This window comes from Stegostoma tigrinum, chromosome 11 (assembly GCF_030684315.1).
Source record: "Stegostoma tigrinum isolate sSteTig4 chromosome 11, sSteTig4.hap1, whole genome shotgun sequence".
In the NCBI taxonomy this organism is placed as follows: domain Eukaryota; kingdom Metazoa; phylum Chordata; class Chondrichthyes; order Orectolobiformes; family Stegostomatidae; genus Stegostoma; species Stegostoma tigrinum.
Window position 1 is genome coordinate 20,940,191 of NC_081364.1, and position 14,648 is coordinate 20,954,838.

A 14,648-nucleotide genomic window follows, 5' to 3' on the forward strand; every position below is an offset into this window, starting at 1 on the left:
TTTTTTCATTGTCAAAAGCTTGCTCCATCTTATGCTGGAACTCATAACTTTGAGGGGCATGGCCTTTTGACGTCTATCATCTGTGAAACACATACATGTAAACAAATTTACCTTTTCCCATTGTTGTCATGATGCATTTAGTGAAGCCAATGCCAGTTAACTGAGTTAGCAATGCAATCTGAGATTCCGCCTGTTCAATCTGTGCTTCTAAATCAGTACTTGAGCATTTCCATGATTCAGATTTTTGGACAGTGAACTTTTCATGTTGTATATCCCTAAAGAAATCCATGAAAAAGAAATAAAATTGATAGAAGTCAATAGTCCAATTTAAGACATTGGCACCAACGTTAACAGTGTTCTACACATATACTGTAATTTGGCTGCACTTTGGATATCATACTTCGGCTCTGATGATTCTTGCAATTTCTTTCAGGGGCTGGGGACAGTATGAGTGGGGGTGTAATAGGCAGTGAGGCGAAGACTGGGGACAGCAAGCAAAGGGAACGATAAGAGCGCATTGGGCACAGCGCATGGAGGGCTGAGGACACAAGCAGAGTGAAACGCATGCAGACAGGGGAGCGTAGTGGGGAGTAGAGAGATGGGAATTTGAGGTGAGGACAGGAAGGTAGAAAGGCAAGGTTGAAATGCTAGCAGGGAAGGAGGTATAGTGTGGAGGAGGCTGTAGGCAATCAGGAGAGTATAGAGGTCAGGGATGCTGTGAGAGAAAGATGATGTGAGAGTATAGAAGGTCAGGTGGAGGGACCGAGAGATGGCACGGTGGGCAAGCTAAGAGAAAATGGCTGGGGGTGCTGGTTAAGGAGGGAGCCCTGTTGTAGAGATGGGTTACTGGGAAGTGAGGAAAGAGTTTGGAGCAAAGAAGTGAAGGGCAGTGACAAATGGACAGACAGCCAGGAAGTGGAGGGCTGAAGGCTCAGAGCAGAGAAAAGATAGAGAAGTGGTTGGACAGTGTGGACTGGTGGAGGAATAATTTAGACAGTGTGATTGTGGGCAAGCAGAGGGACAAGGGTGAGAGTTGCAGAGACAGGAAAGGGGGTTTGGAAGCAGATTGGAAAGACTGGAGGATATGGAAAGACTGGAGGATATGCAAAGGGTTGGTAGGGTGCAGAGAGCATTCAGGGGGTAGAAAAGAGTGCAAGAACTTGCCACATTATGTTCTGTCAATAAAATATTATGGCAACCTCAGCAATTGGTGGTATTGTTCCCTGTGTATATGTCAAAATAGTGTGCTCAATATATTAATCAGAAAATATGTACAAACATTTCCACTTAATTCACATGCTGAATATGACACCTGCTTCCATACGTCTATTCTCCCCTTGCTATTTTTATTTCGTCTCCCCTTTCAGACAAAACTTCTTCCCAGAATCCCATTAACCATGTTCTTTCCGTTACTTATATTTGCAAAAGTGAATGAAGTTAATAATAAAAACCCTAAATGAAGGATTTAATCTTATAAAATAAATTAAATCCATCATCCTGACAGATAAGAAAATCTTTTGAAATTTGATTTCTTTTAACTTACATTGTTTTTAGAAATGATCCCGTATAAATGTGGCTTTTTTGGGACTGTTGCTCCAATAGTCTAATCTCTTCTTGCAAAGAATGAATTTCATCTTGATAAGTCTGATGCTGCAATGTGTCCATGAGTTTCTCTGCACTAAAATAATAAATGATTACATTATTTGTAATAATTTTTTTAAAAGTGATTTGCTCTTTAAATTTAAACTAAGCAGATTTGCAGAAATATACATGGGTGTCTACATGGGTTCATTGGTAGCACTCTCACATTCTAAGACAGATGTTCAAGAATCATTCCAATTGCTTGAGCACATAATGTAATCCAATACTTCAATGCAGTACCGAAGGCGTGCAGCGCTGTTGGAGGTGGTGCCCTTGAGAAACTGAGCATTCTTATTGCCCTTTCATAGAATCCCTATAATACACAGAGAGGCTATACAGCCCACTGAGTCTACACCAAGCCTCAAAAGGGCATCCCACCCAGCTTCACACTGCCCCAATTCTATCTACATAAGCCTGCATTAACCACAGCTAAGCGACATAACCTGCACATCACTGGACACTTCAGTACAGTTTAGCATAGGTAATCTACCTAACTTGCTCATCTTTGGACTGCAGGAGGAAACCAGAGCACACAGTGGAAACCCATGCAGGCTCCATACAGTCACACAAGGCTGGAAGTGAGCCCAGGTCCCTGTTACTATGAGGCAATAGCACTAACCACAGTGCCACTGCGCCACACTCGGGTGAGTTCAAATGATCCCATGTAATGTCCAGAGAAAAACATGGGAGTTCTTGGCCAATATCTACCCCTTGCTCAATCCTATAACAATACAAAATCACTCAAATTGGTTTTCATCAGTCAAAAGGGACTGTGCTTATATGTATGATTGTACAAAACATGAATAACAGTGCAATAGCACCACCTGCTGAGCAAAACACAGGATAAGAAAAATAATTTCAATGTATTTGTACTTCAAAATAAATCAGCATCCACAGTAAAAAAATTAGTGATTAAAAGCAATTAATTTCTATCTTATGTGATCACGAAAGGACCTATTGAAGGGGCGTGTGTGTTGCAGTGATAGAGTCCCTGCCTCTTGAGCTAGAAAATCAGGATTCACATCTGACATCGGCAGAAGGTATGCCATGGCATGCTCAAACAGGTTGAATGAAAAAGAAACGGAAACTTGTTGATTAATTTATTTAGCTCCTCCTCTGTTTACTGCACGATGCAGTTAAACATTTCTGGTCATTCAAAAATTAAGTGCATATATCTTCAGGCTAGTTAACTTAAATGCATAACTATTAAATACCAACAGAACATAGGACATACAACAGTACAGCATAGGAACAGGCCCTTCAGCTTCCAAAATTGCGTCACACCAAATAAAACTGATCCCTTCTGCCTACCCTTGATTCATATCCCTCTTTTCCTTGCATATTTTTGTGCTATTTTCAAAGTCCCTAAAAAGCCCCAATCGACCCTCACCACAAACCCCAGCAGTGCATTCAAGACTCCAACCACCCTGTGTAAAAAAAGTTGCCGCTCACATCTCCTTTGAGCTTGCCCCCTTCACCTTAAATGCATACTCCCGAGAGTTAGACATTTCAACTTGGGGAATAAGATTATGACCGCCAACCCTATCTGGGGCACTCAATTTTACAGACTACTATCAAGTCTCTCTTCAGCCTCCGCCACTCCAGACAAAACAACCTGAGTTTTTCTGGATAACAACGTGTGGAGTTGGATGAACACAGCAGGCCAAGCAGCCTCTTAGGAGCACAAAAGCTGACATTTTGGGCTGAGGCCCTTCATCAGAAAAGGGGAAGGGGGGAGGGTTTTGAAATAAATAGGGAGAGGGGGGGGGGGGCGCATCAAAGATGGATAGAGGAGAAGATAGGTGAGAGGAGACAGATAGGTTGAAGAGGCGGGATGGTGCCAGTAGAGTGTAGGTACGGAGGTAGGGAGGGGATAGTCAGTCCGGGAACGATGGACAGGTCAAGGGGGTGGGATGAGGTTAGTAGGTAGGAAATGGGGGTGCAGCTTGAGGTGGGAGGAGGGGATAGGTGAGAGGAAGGTTAGTTAAGTCAGTAAGACATGACCTGCCCTGCACAAAGCAATGCTGACTGCCCCTATTAGGCCATGCTTTTCCAAATGAAAGTAAAACCTATCCCTAAGGATTCTCTCCAACAGCTTCTGAACCATGTTTGTTCAAAATTAACTCTCAGAGTATGGACCATGTTAACAAGACAGCATTAGTTTGCTTTCCCAGTTACCCTTGCATATGGTGTTGAGCTGCCTTCTAGAACCACTGAGATCAACTTCCAGAACTGCCATGTGTGGTAACAGAGGACATTTCTGCATTCTAACCCATTAATGAAGAAAGACTAATATGTGTCAAAGTGAGTCAGATGTTTGACTTGGAAAGAAGTTTGGAGATGCTGATCTTCTCCTGGTGTCCAGTGTCCTTATTCTTCAAAGGTAGTGAAAGTTAAGCATTTGAGAGGTGACTCCAAAAATATATTGGCTTTCTGTAAAAACATTTCCCATGGATTTACACAAACTCCAAGAAAATGTGTTTTCTTTAGTCATTCAAAGTTGTTATCTTTGTCTAGCTCCACACATTGTCAGTTTTCACTTCCAATCACTGTTAGATCTCAAGATAATAAAGTGTGAAGCTGGATGAACACAGCAGGCCAAGCAGCATCTCAGGAGCTCCTGAGATGCTGCTTGGCCTGCTGTGTTCATCCAGCTTCACACTTTATTATCTTGGATTCTCCAGCATCTGCAGCTCCTATTATCACTGTTAGATCTCATTTCACTCTATATATTTCTCCAAGCTCCCTTCATAGAGAATTAAAAGTTATCACAGCACATGAGGACACCATTCAGTCAATGCTGGATTTCAATACAGCAATGCAGTGGCACCATCTCTTGCCCTTTCCTGGTATCTCCTCATGTTGAGTTCTCTCAAACAATTGTCCAATTTCCTTTTGAAATCAATTATCACCACTTCCATTGCCATCCAAGGCAGTGGCAATCACCTCAATGTCTCTCTCACACAAGACTTCAAATGTGAGCCTAACCATTGTTAATGGGAAAGATTTCTGTCTGCTTGCTCATAATCTTGTATAATTTTATTAAAGGTAACAAGGTGTAGAGCTGGATGAACACAGCAGGCCAAGCAGCATCATGGGAGCAGGAAAGCTGACGCTTCGGGCCTCGACCCCTCCTCAGAAAAAGGGGAGGGGAAGGGGAGTCTGAAACAAAGAGAGAGAGAAGGGGAGGCGGACGGAAGACGGATGAAGGAGCAGATAGGTGGAGAGGACACGGACAAGCCAAAGAGGTGGGGCTGGAGCCTGTAAAGGTGAGGAGCCAGAGCGGGGGCTTGCCAGTGCAGGGAAGACAGACAGGTCCAGGAGGTAGGGACGAGACTGGCAGGCAGGATCTGAGCTGGGAAGAGTGGATAGGAGGGAAAAAGGACGGACAATCCAAGGATAACAAAGTGTGAAGCTGGATGAACACAGCAGGCCAAGCAGCATCTTAGGAGCACAAAAGCTGATGTTTCGGGTCTAGACCCTTCATCAGAGAGGGGGATGGGGAGAGGGTTCTGAAATAAATAGGGAGACGCTGGGTAGCGTACCGAAGATGGATAGAGGAGAGGATAGGTGGAGAGGAGAGCATAGGTGGGGAAGTAGGGAGGGGATAGGTCAGTCCGGGGAGGATGGGCAGGTCGGGCAGGTCAAGGAGGTGGGATGAGGTTAGTAGGTAGGAAATGGAGGCGTGGCTTGAGGTGGGAGGAGGGGATAGGTGAGAGGAAGACCAGGTTAGGCAGGCGGGGACGAGCTGGGCTGGTTTTGCGATGCAGTGGGGTAAGGGGAGATTTCGAAGCTTGTGAAGTCCACATTGATACCATTGGGCTGCAGGGTTCTCAAGCGGAATATGAGTTGCTGTTCCTGCAACCTTCGGGTAGCATCGTTATGGCACTGCAGGAGGCCCAGGATGGACATGTCGTCTAAGGAATGGGAGGGGGGAGTTAAAATGGTTCGCGACCGGGAGGTGCAGTTGTTTATTGCGAACCAAGCGGAGGTGTTCTACAAAGCGGTCCCCCAGGGATGCCTAACCTGAAGAAGTTACCCTCCTCCCTCCGGACCAACCTCAGGGAATTTCTCTCCCTCTGCAACTCTCTTGTAATCTCTTCAGCCTTGAAACTGCTCGACAGTCCAGGGAGGCAGAGACGAGCCGAGATGCGGCTGGGGCGGGGCCAGAGACCCCGAAGCCCATCAAGTCCACACCAACGCCGCTGGACTGCAGAGCCCCCAAATGAAACATGAGACACCGCTCACGCAACCCCCGAGTAGCACCGGAGATGGCTCAGGACAGACACGCCGTCCAGGGAGCGAGAGGGGGAGCCAACATGGCTCACGACTGGGAAGCGCAGCTTTGGACTTCACGAGCTTCAGGGTCTCACTGAACCTGGCTGCATCTTGGCTCGTCCCTGCCTCCCTGGACTGTCCGTCCTTTTTCCCACCTATCCACTTCCTCCTGCTCCTCTGATGCTGCTTGGCCCGCTGTGTTCATCCAGCTCTACACCTTGTTATCTCTGATTCTCCAGCATTTGCAGTTCCTACTATCTCTGAAACAATTTTATCAAATTTCCTCAGGCTCATTTGATTCAAGGAGAAATTTCTCAGGTTTTTTTGTTCATTCATGGGATACAACCCTTGTTGGCTGGACCACCATTTATTGCCCATCGTTAGTTACTCTTGAGAAGTTGTTGTGACTTATCTTCTCATGGCAGTCCATGTACTGTAGTGGACCAGCAATGCTACATGGTGGGAGTGCCACGATTTTGACCCAGCAACACTGGAGGAGCTGCAATACATTTGTTAAGTCAAGATGGTGAGGGGAACACTTACTGGTGGTGATGCTCCTACATCATTCTAAGTTGAAATGGTTGTGGGTTGGGAAGTTGCTGATTACAGAGAGTGGTGAATTTTTTGAAGTGCATCTTGTAGATAGTTCACACAGTGGATGTTTGTGGAATGGTATCATTCAAACAGGCTGCTTTTCCTAATTGTGTCAAGTTTCTTCAGTGTTGTCAGAGCTGCACTTATCCAGGTAAGTGGGGAGTATTTCATTGCCCTCCTGATTTGTGTACCTTGTAGTCAGTGGACAGGTTTTGGAAGTCAGGAGGTGAGTTACTCACTGCAAGATTTCTAGTCTCTGGTCTCCCTTAGAGACAAAGCATTTATGGATATTTTCAAAAAAACTTGTTCAGAAATATTATTACATACCTCTGCAGCAGCTGGGACTTGTCCAGCCCAGAGCTAGGGCTAGTATCACAATTATATAGCTAGTCGAGTTCAGTTTCTGGTCTGTGATAACCCCAAGGATCTTGATAATAATGTAATCAGTGTTGATAATGCTATTGAATGTCAAGGGGCATTGCTAAGATTCTCTCTTGTTGAAAGGTTGTAATTGTCTGGCATTTGTGTGATACTAAGTTACTTTTCAATGATATTTTCCAGGTCTCGTTGCATTTGGACATGGACTGCTTCAGTATTCGAGTTGTGAATGGCGCTGAACATTGAGCAGTCATCAGTGAAAATGCCCACTTCTGACCTTATGATGGTGGGAAGTCATTGATGAAGCAGCTGAAGATAATTGAAGCTAAATAGAAACTTCAGAAGCTCTTGTAGAAGTATCCTGGAGGTGAGGTGACTGACCTTCTTTCTCAAATTGCTTAGAAAGGTCAGCGATTCACGACAAACAGATCAAAGCTCTAACATCCTGCCACCAGTCATGAATTGTAGTCGATAATTAACAGCTAAATCAAGGAGAGATTCCACAAAGATTCCGATACTTAATGATGAGGAGCCAAGCACAAAAATAAGCCTGGAAAATTCATAACAGTCTCCAGCCAGAAGGGCCAAGTGGATGATCCATCTCAGCCTCCTCCAGAGGTCTCCAGCATTACAGGTGCCAGGTTTTCTTATTGTTTGGCATGCACATAGTCCTATCTGGTACCTTCATTAAGTCGATATCTTGTTTCGAGGAATGCTTGGTACTGCTCCTGGCATGCCTCCAGCAGTCTACTGAGCCAGGTTTGATTCCCTATCCCCAATGGTAGAGTGGGGGATATTTCTCAGCCATTTCAGAGGGCAGTGAAGAACATGGTGATGGCGTCACACAACTTGATGCAAGACACTGAATATCTCTTGAATGATTATGATGTGGTAGGCATCACAGAGACATGGTTGCAGGGAGTTCAGGACTGGCAGTTAAACATCCAAGGATTTACAACGTATCAAAAAGACAGGGAGGTGGGCAGAGGGGGTGGGGTTGCTTTGTTAGTTAAGAATGAAATAAAATCTACGGCACTGAATGACATAGGGTCAGAAGATGTGGAGTCTGTGTGGGTGGAATTGAGGAACCACAAGGGCAAAAAAACTATAATGGGAGTTACGTACAGACCTCCTAACAGTGATCAGGACCAGGGGCGCAAGATGCATCGAGAAATAGATAGAGCATGTCAGAAAGGCAAGGTCACGGTGATCATGGGGGACTTCAATATGCAGGTGGATTGGGTGAATAATGTTGCCGGTGGATCCAAAGAAAAGGAATTCATGGAAAGTTTGCAGGATGGCTTTTTGGAACAGCTTGTGATGGAGCCCACAAGGGAGCAGGCTATTCTAGACTTAGTGCTATGTAATGAGCCAGACTTTATAAAAGACCTTAAAGTAAGGGAACACTTACGAGGCAGCGATCATAATATGGTAGAGTTCAGTCTGCAGTTTGAAAGAGAAGGCAAAATTGGATGTAATGGTATTGCAGTTAAGTAAAGGTAATTACAGGGGCATGAGAAAGGAATTGACGAAAATCGACTGGAAGCAGAGCCTAGTGAGGAAGACAGTAGACCAACAATGACAGGAGTTTCTGGGTATAATTCAGGACACAGTACAGGAGGTTCATCCCAAAGAAAAGAAAGATTATCCGGGGTGGGGTTAGACAGCCATGGCTGACAAAGGAAGTCAGGAAATATATCAAAGAAAAAGAGACAGCCTATAAAGTGGCCAAGAGCACTGGGAAATCAGAAGATTGGGAGGGCTACAAAAACAAACAGAGGATAACAAAGAGAGCAATAAGGAAGGAGAGGATCAAATATGAAGGTACGCCAGCTAGTAATATTAGAAATGATAGTAAAAGATTCTTTCAATACATAAGAAACAAACGAGTGGCAAAAGTAGATATTGGGCCACTCCAAATTGATGCTGGAAGGCTCATGATGGGAGATAAGGAACTAGCTGAAGAACTTAACAAGGACTTTGCGTCAGTCTTCACAGTGGAAGACATGAGTAGTATGTCAACAATTAGGGAGAGCCAGGGGGCAGAGTTGAGTATGGTAGGCATTACAAAAGAGAAAGTGCTAGAAAAGCTAAAAGGTCTAAAAATTGATAAATCTCCTGGCCCTGGTGGGCTACATCCTGGAGTTCTGAGGGAGGTGGCTGAGGAAATAGCGGAGGCTTTGGTCGTGATCTTTCAAAAGTCACTGGAGTCAGGGAAAGTCCCGGATGATTGGAAAATTGCTGTTGTAAACCCCCTGTTTAAGAAAGGATCAAGGCAAAAGATGGAAAATTATAGGCTGATTAGCCTAACTTCGTAGTTGGTAAAATTCTAGAATCCATTGTCAAGGATGAGATTTCTAAATTCCTCGAAGTGCAGGGTCAGATTAGAACAAGTCAGCATGGATTTAGTAAGGGGAGGTCGTGCCTGCCAAACCTGTTAGAATTCTTTGAAGAGGTAACAAGTATGTTAGACCAGGGAAACCCAGTAGATGTTATCTACCTAGACTTCCAAAAGGCCTTTGATACGGTGCCTCACGAGAGACTGCTGAGCAAGATGAGGGCCCATGGTGTTCGAGGTGAGCTACTGGCTTGGATTGAGGATTGGCTGTCTGACAGAAGGCAGAGAGTTGGGATAAAAGGCTCTTTTTCGGATTTGCAACCGATGACGAGTAGTGTCCCGCAGGGTTCAGTGTTGGGACTGCAGCTGTTCACCTTGTACATTAATGACTTAGATGAAGGGACTGGGGGCATTCTGGCAAAGTTTGCCAATGGTACAAAGATAGGTGGACAGGCAGGTAGGGGAAGAGGTGGGGAAGCTGCAGAAAGATTTAGACAGTTTAGGAGAGTGGTTCAGGAAATGGCTGATGAAATTCAATGTGAGTAAATGTGAGGTTTTGCACTTTGGAAAAAAGAATACAGGCATGGACTATTTTCTAAATGGTGAGAAAATTCTCTAAGCAGAAGTACAAAGGGGTCTGGGAGTGTTGGTCCAGGATTCTCTAAAGGTTAACTTGCAGGTAGAGTCTGTAATTAAGAAAGCGAATGTAATGTGGTCGTTTATCTCAAGAGGGTTGGAATATAAAAGCAGCGATGTGCTTCTGAGGCTTTATAAAGCTCTAGTTAGGCCCCATTGAGAATACTGTGTCCAATTTTGGGCCCCACACCTCAGGAAGGACATACTAGCCCTGGAGCATGTCCAGCGGAGATTCACACGGATGATCCCTGGAATGGTAGGTTTAACGTATGATGAACGGCTAAGGATCCTAGGATTAGAAGGTTGAGAGGAGATCTAATAGAAACTTACAAGATAATGTATGGTTTAGAAGGGGTGGACGCTAGGAAGTTGTTTCCGTTAGGCGGGGAGACTAGGACCCGTGGGCACAGCCATAAAATTAGAGGGGGTAAATGTAAAACTGAAATGAGACAACATTTCTTCAGCCAGAGAGTGGTGGGCTCGTTGAATTCATTGCCACAGAGTGCAGTGGAGGCCGGGACGTTGGATGTCTTCAAGGCAGAGATCGACAAATTCTTGACCTCAAAAGGAATCAAGGGCTACGGGGACAGTGCAGGGAAATGGTGTTGAAATGCCCATCAGCCATGATTTAAATGGCAGAGTGGACCTGATGGACCGAATGGCCTTACTTCCACTCCTATGTCTTATGGTCTTACATTTTTGAAGTGAGAATTGGTCTTCAAGCCACAAGGACTACAATGGTAACTCTCAGTCTCACCGTCAGACAAGTAACAAATAATCCAAGTATGTTTTGTCCTCTTGCTGGTTCCCTCACAACCTGCTGTAGATCCAGTCTAGCAGCAATGTCCTTTAGGACTCAAACAACTTGATCAGTAGAGCTACTGCTGAGACTCTTAGTCCCCATTCAACATATATTCTCTACCCTTACCAACCTCAGTGCTTCCTCCAAGCTGGCGCATGGTGATCCAGAGGAGAACTGAAAGAACTGCTGATACTGTAATTCAGGAACAAAAACAGAAATTGCTGGGAAAGCTCAGCAGATCAGTTATGAGGAAGGATCACCAGACCAGAAACGTAAACTCTGATTTTTTTTCTTCACAGATGCTACCAGACTTGCTGAGCTTTTCCAGAAACTTCTGTTTTTGTTGCTGTTGTGATCTAGTGGAGGTCTCCTTGCATTTTCTTTCCATGTTTGACATGGTGCTATTGTTCGAGTGGTCTGCAAGACAACTCTTCCTATTATGGCACTCGCCAGAGGCCTTCACATGATTGACGGGGCTGTGTTTGCCATTGTCATTTCTGATGCATTGGTCCAGTTTAATTCCCTTTTAAAGACTTTCTCATGATTGCTTGGCCATTTCAGAGGGTTTTAAACATCAACCAAAACGTGTCTGGAGTCATGTAAAGGACATTAGCATGAATGACTCAGATGAGGTTTTCTGATAATCAACAACAGTTCCATAGTCATCTTTTAACTTCTTGACTCTTAATTGGAGATTTTTGTTGAATTCAAATTCCACTATGTTCATTACTAGAACATCACCTGCGGTCTCTGGACTAACAGTTCAGTTTTAACACCAAGAGGCCACCACTTTCTAAACTTGAGTCATAGAGGTCTCCAGCACAAAAAATAGGTCCAATAGCCCATCATGTCCGTGCTGGTCAAAACCGACTACTTACTCATTCTAATCTCATTTTCCACCACTTGGCCTACAGGTTTGTATGCCTTGGTATTACAAGTATACACCTAAATACTTCAATTTAAACCAACTTTATAGCAAGAGAATTCAAGAATAGAAACAAGGATATTTTGCTGCAATTTTATAGGGCACTGGTGAGTCCACGTTTGCTACAGTGTGTGCAGTCTTGGTCTTCCTATCTGAGGAAATATGCTCTTGCAATAGAGGGAGTGGAGTGAAGATTTATCAACTTGATTCCTGGGATGGCAGGGCTGACATACAGGACTGACTGATTTGGTTAGGATTGTATCTGCTGTCATTTAGAAGGTTAAGGAGGGATCTCAAAGGAAACTAGAAAATTCTAACAGGATGAGACTGATTAAATACAGGAAGGAAGTTCCCAATGATGGGGGAAATCTAGAACCAGGGGTCACAAAATAAGGGGCAAACGTTTTAGGATTGAGAGGAGAAATTTCTTTATCCAGAGTGGCGAACCTTGGTATTCACTACCACAGAAAAAGGGCAAGACCAAACATGATGTGTTTTCAACAGGGGGTAGAGACAGCTCTTAGGGCTAAAAGGATCAAGTGATATGGGAAGAGGGCAGGATTAGGGTCTTGAGCTCAATGATCAGCCATGATCAGACTGAATGGCGAGGCAGGCTTGAGATATCAAGTAACCTATCATCCTGGAGACCAGTTACTAGTGGTGTACCGCAAGGGTCGGTGTTGGGTCCACCGCTGTTTGTCATTTTTATAAATGACCTGGATGAGGGCGTAGAAGGATGGGTTAGTAAATTTGCAGGCAACACTAAGGTCGGTGGAGTTGTGGATAGTGACGAAGGATGCTGTAGGTTGCAGACAGTCATAGATAAGCTGCAGAGCTGGGCTGAGAGGTGGCAAATGGAGTTTAATGCAGACAAGTGTGAGGTGATGCACTTTGGTAGGAGTAACCGGAAGGCAAAGTACAGGGCTAATGGTAAGATTCTCAGCAGTGTAGATGAGCAGAGAGATCTCGGCGTCCATGTACACAGATCCTTGAAAATTGCCACCCAGGTTGACAGGGTTGTTAAGAAGGCATACAGTGTTTTAGCTTTTATTAACAGAGGGATCGAGTTCCAGAACCAAGGGGTTATGGTGAAGCTGTACAAAACTCTGTTGCGGCCGCACTTGTCACAGTTCTGGTCACCGCATTACAAGAAGGATGTGGAAGCTTTGGAAAGGGTGCAGAGGAGATTTACTAGGATGTTGCCTGGTATGGAGGGAAGGTCTTACGAGGAAAGGCTGAGGGACTTGAGGCTGTTTTCATGAGAGAGAAGAAGGTTGAGAGGTGACTTAATTGAAACATATAAAATAATCAGAGGGTTAGATAGGGTGGATAGGGAGAGCCTTTTTCCTAGGATGGTGACGGCGAGCATGAGGGGGCACAGCTTTAAATTGAGGGGTGAAAGATATAGGACAGATGTCAGAGGTAGTTTCTTTACTCAGAGAGTAGTAAGGGAATGGAACGCTTTGCCTGCAACGGTAGTAGATTCGCCAACTTTAAGTATATTTAAGTCGTCATTGGATAAGCATATGGACGTACATGGAATAGTGTAGGTTAGATGGGCTTGAGATCGGTATGACAGGTTGGCACAACATCGAGGGCCGAAGGGCCTGTACTGTGCTGTAATGTTCTATGTTCTATGTTCTATTTCTGCTCCTTTCTTGTGTTTCTCCAATTTAACCTTGAATCGAAAATCCCAAATCTGAAAATATTTTGGTAAATTCCTTCTGCACCCTCGCATCTTTTGTAAAGTGTGGTGACCAGAACTGTGGCCTAACATAAAGGCTCATAATTTTGCTTTACTTCTCAATACATTTATTTATGAAGCTCAAAGCCTCATTTGTCTTGCTAACTACACTCTCAAAGTCCCCATTATGCTCACCAAAACTCACAGCTCTCACATTCCTGCCATTGATAAAACAGCAGAGTAAGAGTCGCAATCGAAAGCAGTGGGTAGGGAGATAACACTGGTAAAAGATTCTCAGCTCAAGAGCTGAGAGCTTGAAGTATTAGTCTGCAAAGTACTGGTGGGCTGACAAAGAGGGAAATGGCAATTCCTTGTCATGAGCTGTCTGAACCCAGGACCAATGTCCCAATGCTACCAAACATGGAGACATAGTCGCCAACTTCACCTGATACATATACAATAAAACCTGGACAGTCACATTCCCCCATCATTAAATCAGGCTAAATGTTACAGTGCTCTGTTACCCTTTTGAAAATCGTGTAATCTTATCAAATATCATCCTTCCCCTGCAAGAAGCAAAGTCTTGTGGTTGTTAAAACCCAGTCTGCTTCGTTCTCGCAGTGCTAAAACCAATTGATCTCTCTCAAGCAGCAACCTCTTCCATTGGGGGTTGAGGCAGTGAGATGCGCATTCACACTTGTGACAGGGCAGAGGTGCTTTGTAAGAGGTGTGACCTTATCAGCATTTAGTCTTGTCATCCTTTTTCTAGATTAACTTATGTTTTGGGGATGAAATAAAGTAGGTAGGGAAAAACTGTCACCACTGCTAAGAGGATCAAGAATGAGAGGGCACAGACTTAATGTGATTTGGAAACAAAGCAAATGTGATATGAGAATAAAACTAATCCACACAATGAGCAGTGCTGGCAGCAATACACTGACCATAAGATGTAGGAGTATAAGTAGACCATTCAATGAGATCATGGCTAATCTGATAACCCTCAACTCCACTACTTTTTCCCTATAACCCTTATCTCTGTTACTGACTAAAAATCTACCTTAACTGTGAATACACTTAATGGCTCAGTCTTAATAGCCCTCTGCAATAAAGAGGCTGACTATCCTGAGAGAAGAAACTGCTCCTCAGCTCTGTCTTAAATGTGAAACCACTCACTCTGAAGTTATACTATCTGGTTTCAGACTTTCCCACAAGGGGAAACAACCTTTCCAGATCTGCTATATCAAGTCTCCTAAGAATCTTGTATAGCTTCAATAAAGTTGCATCTTATTCTTCTAAATTCTAATGAGTACAAGGCCGAATCCAGTAAACAATCATTGTTTACAAGCATCATCTTTAACAGATTAACAACTTC

At 44.1% G+C, this 14,648-nt stretch overlaps 1 protein-coding gene across 1 annotated transcript in view; it reads right to left on the reverse strand.

Annotated features, from left to right (window-relative positions):
• Nucleotides 1-14,648, reverse strand: part of cenpp (centromere protein P) — a 307,375-nt gene that overhangs the window by 292,326 nt on the left and 401 nt on the right. Inside the window, exons 2-3 of the mRNA XM_048547325.2 lie at nt 1,544-1,678; nt 112-275 (exon numbers count right to left, since the gene is read on the reverse strand). Of these exons, the coding sequence (XP_048403282.1) occupies nt 112-275; nt 1,544-1,665 (286 nt within the window). The 5' untranslated portion in view covers nt 1,666-1,678. The remainder of the gene's footprint in view (nt 1-111; nt 276-1,543; nt 1,679-14,648) is intronic.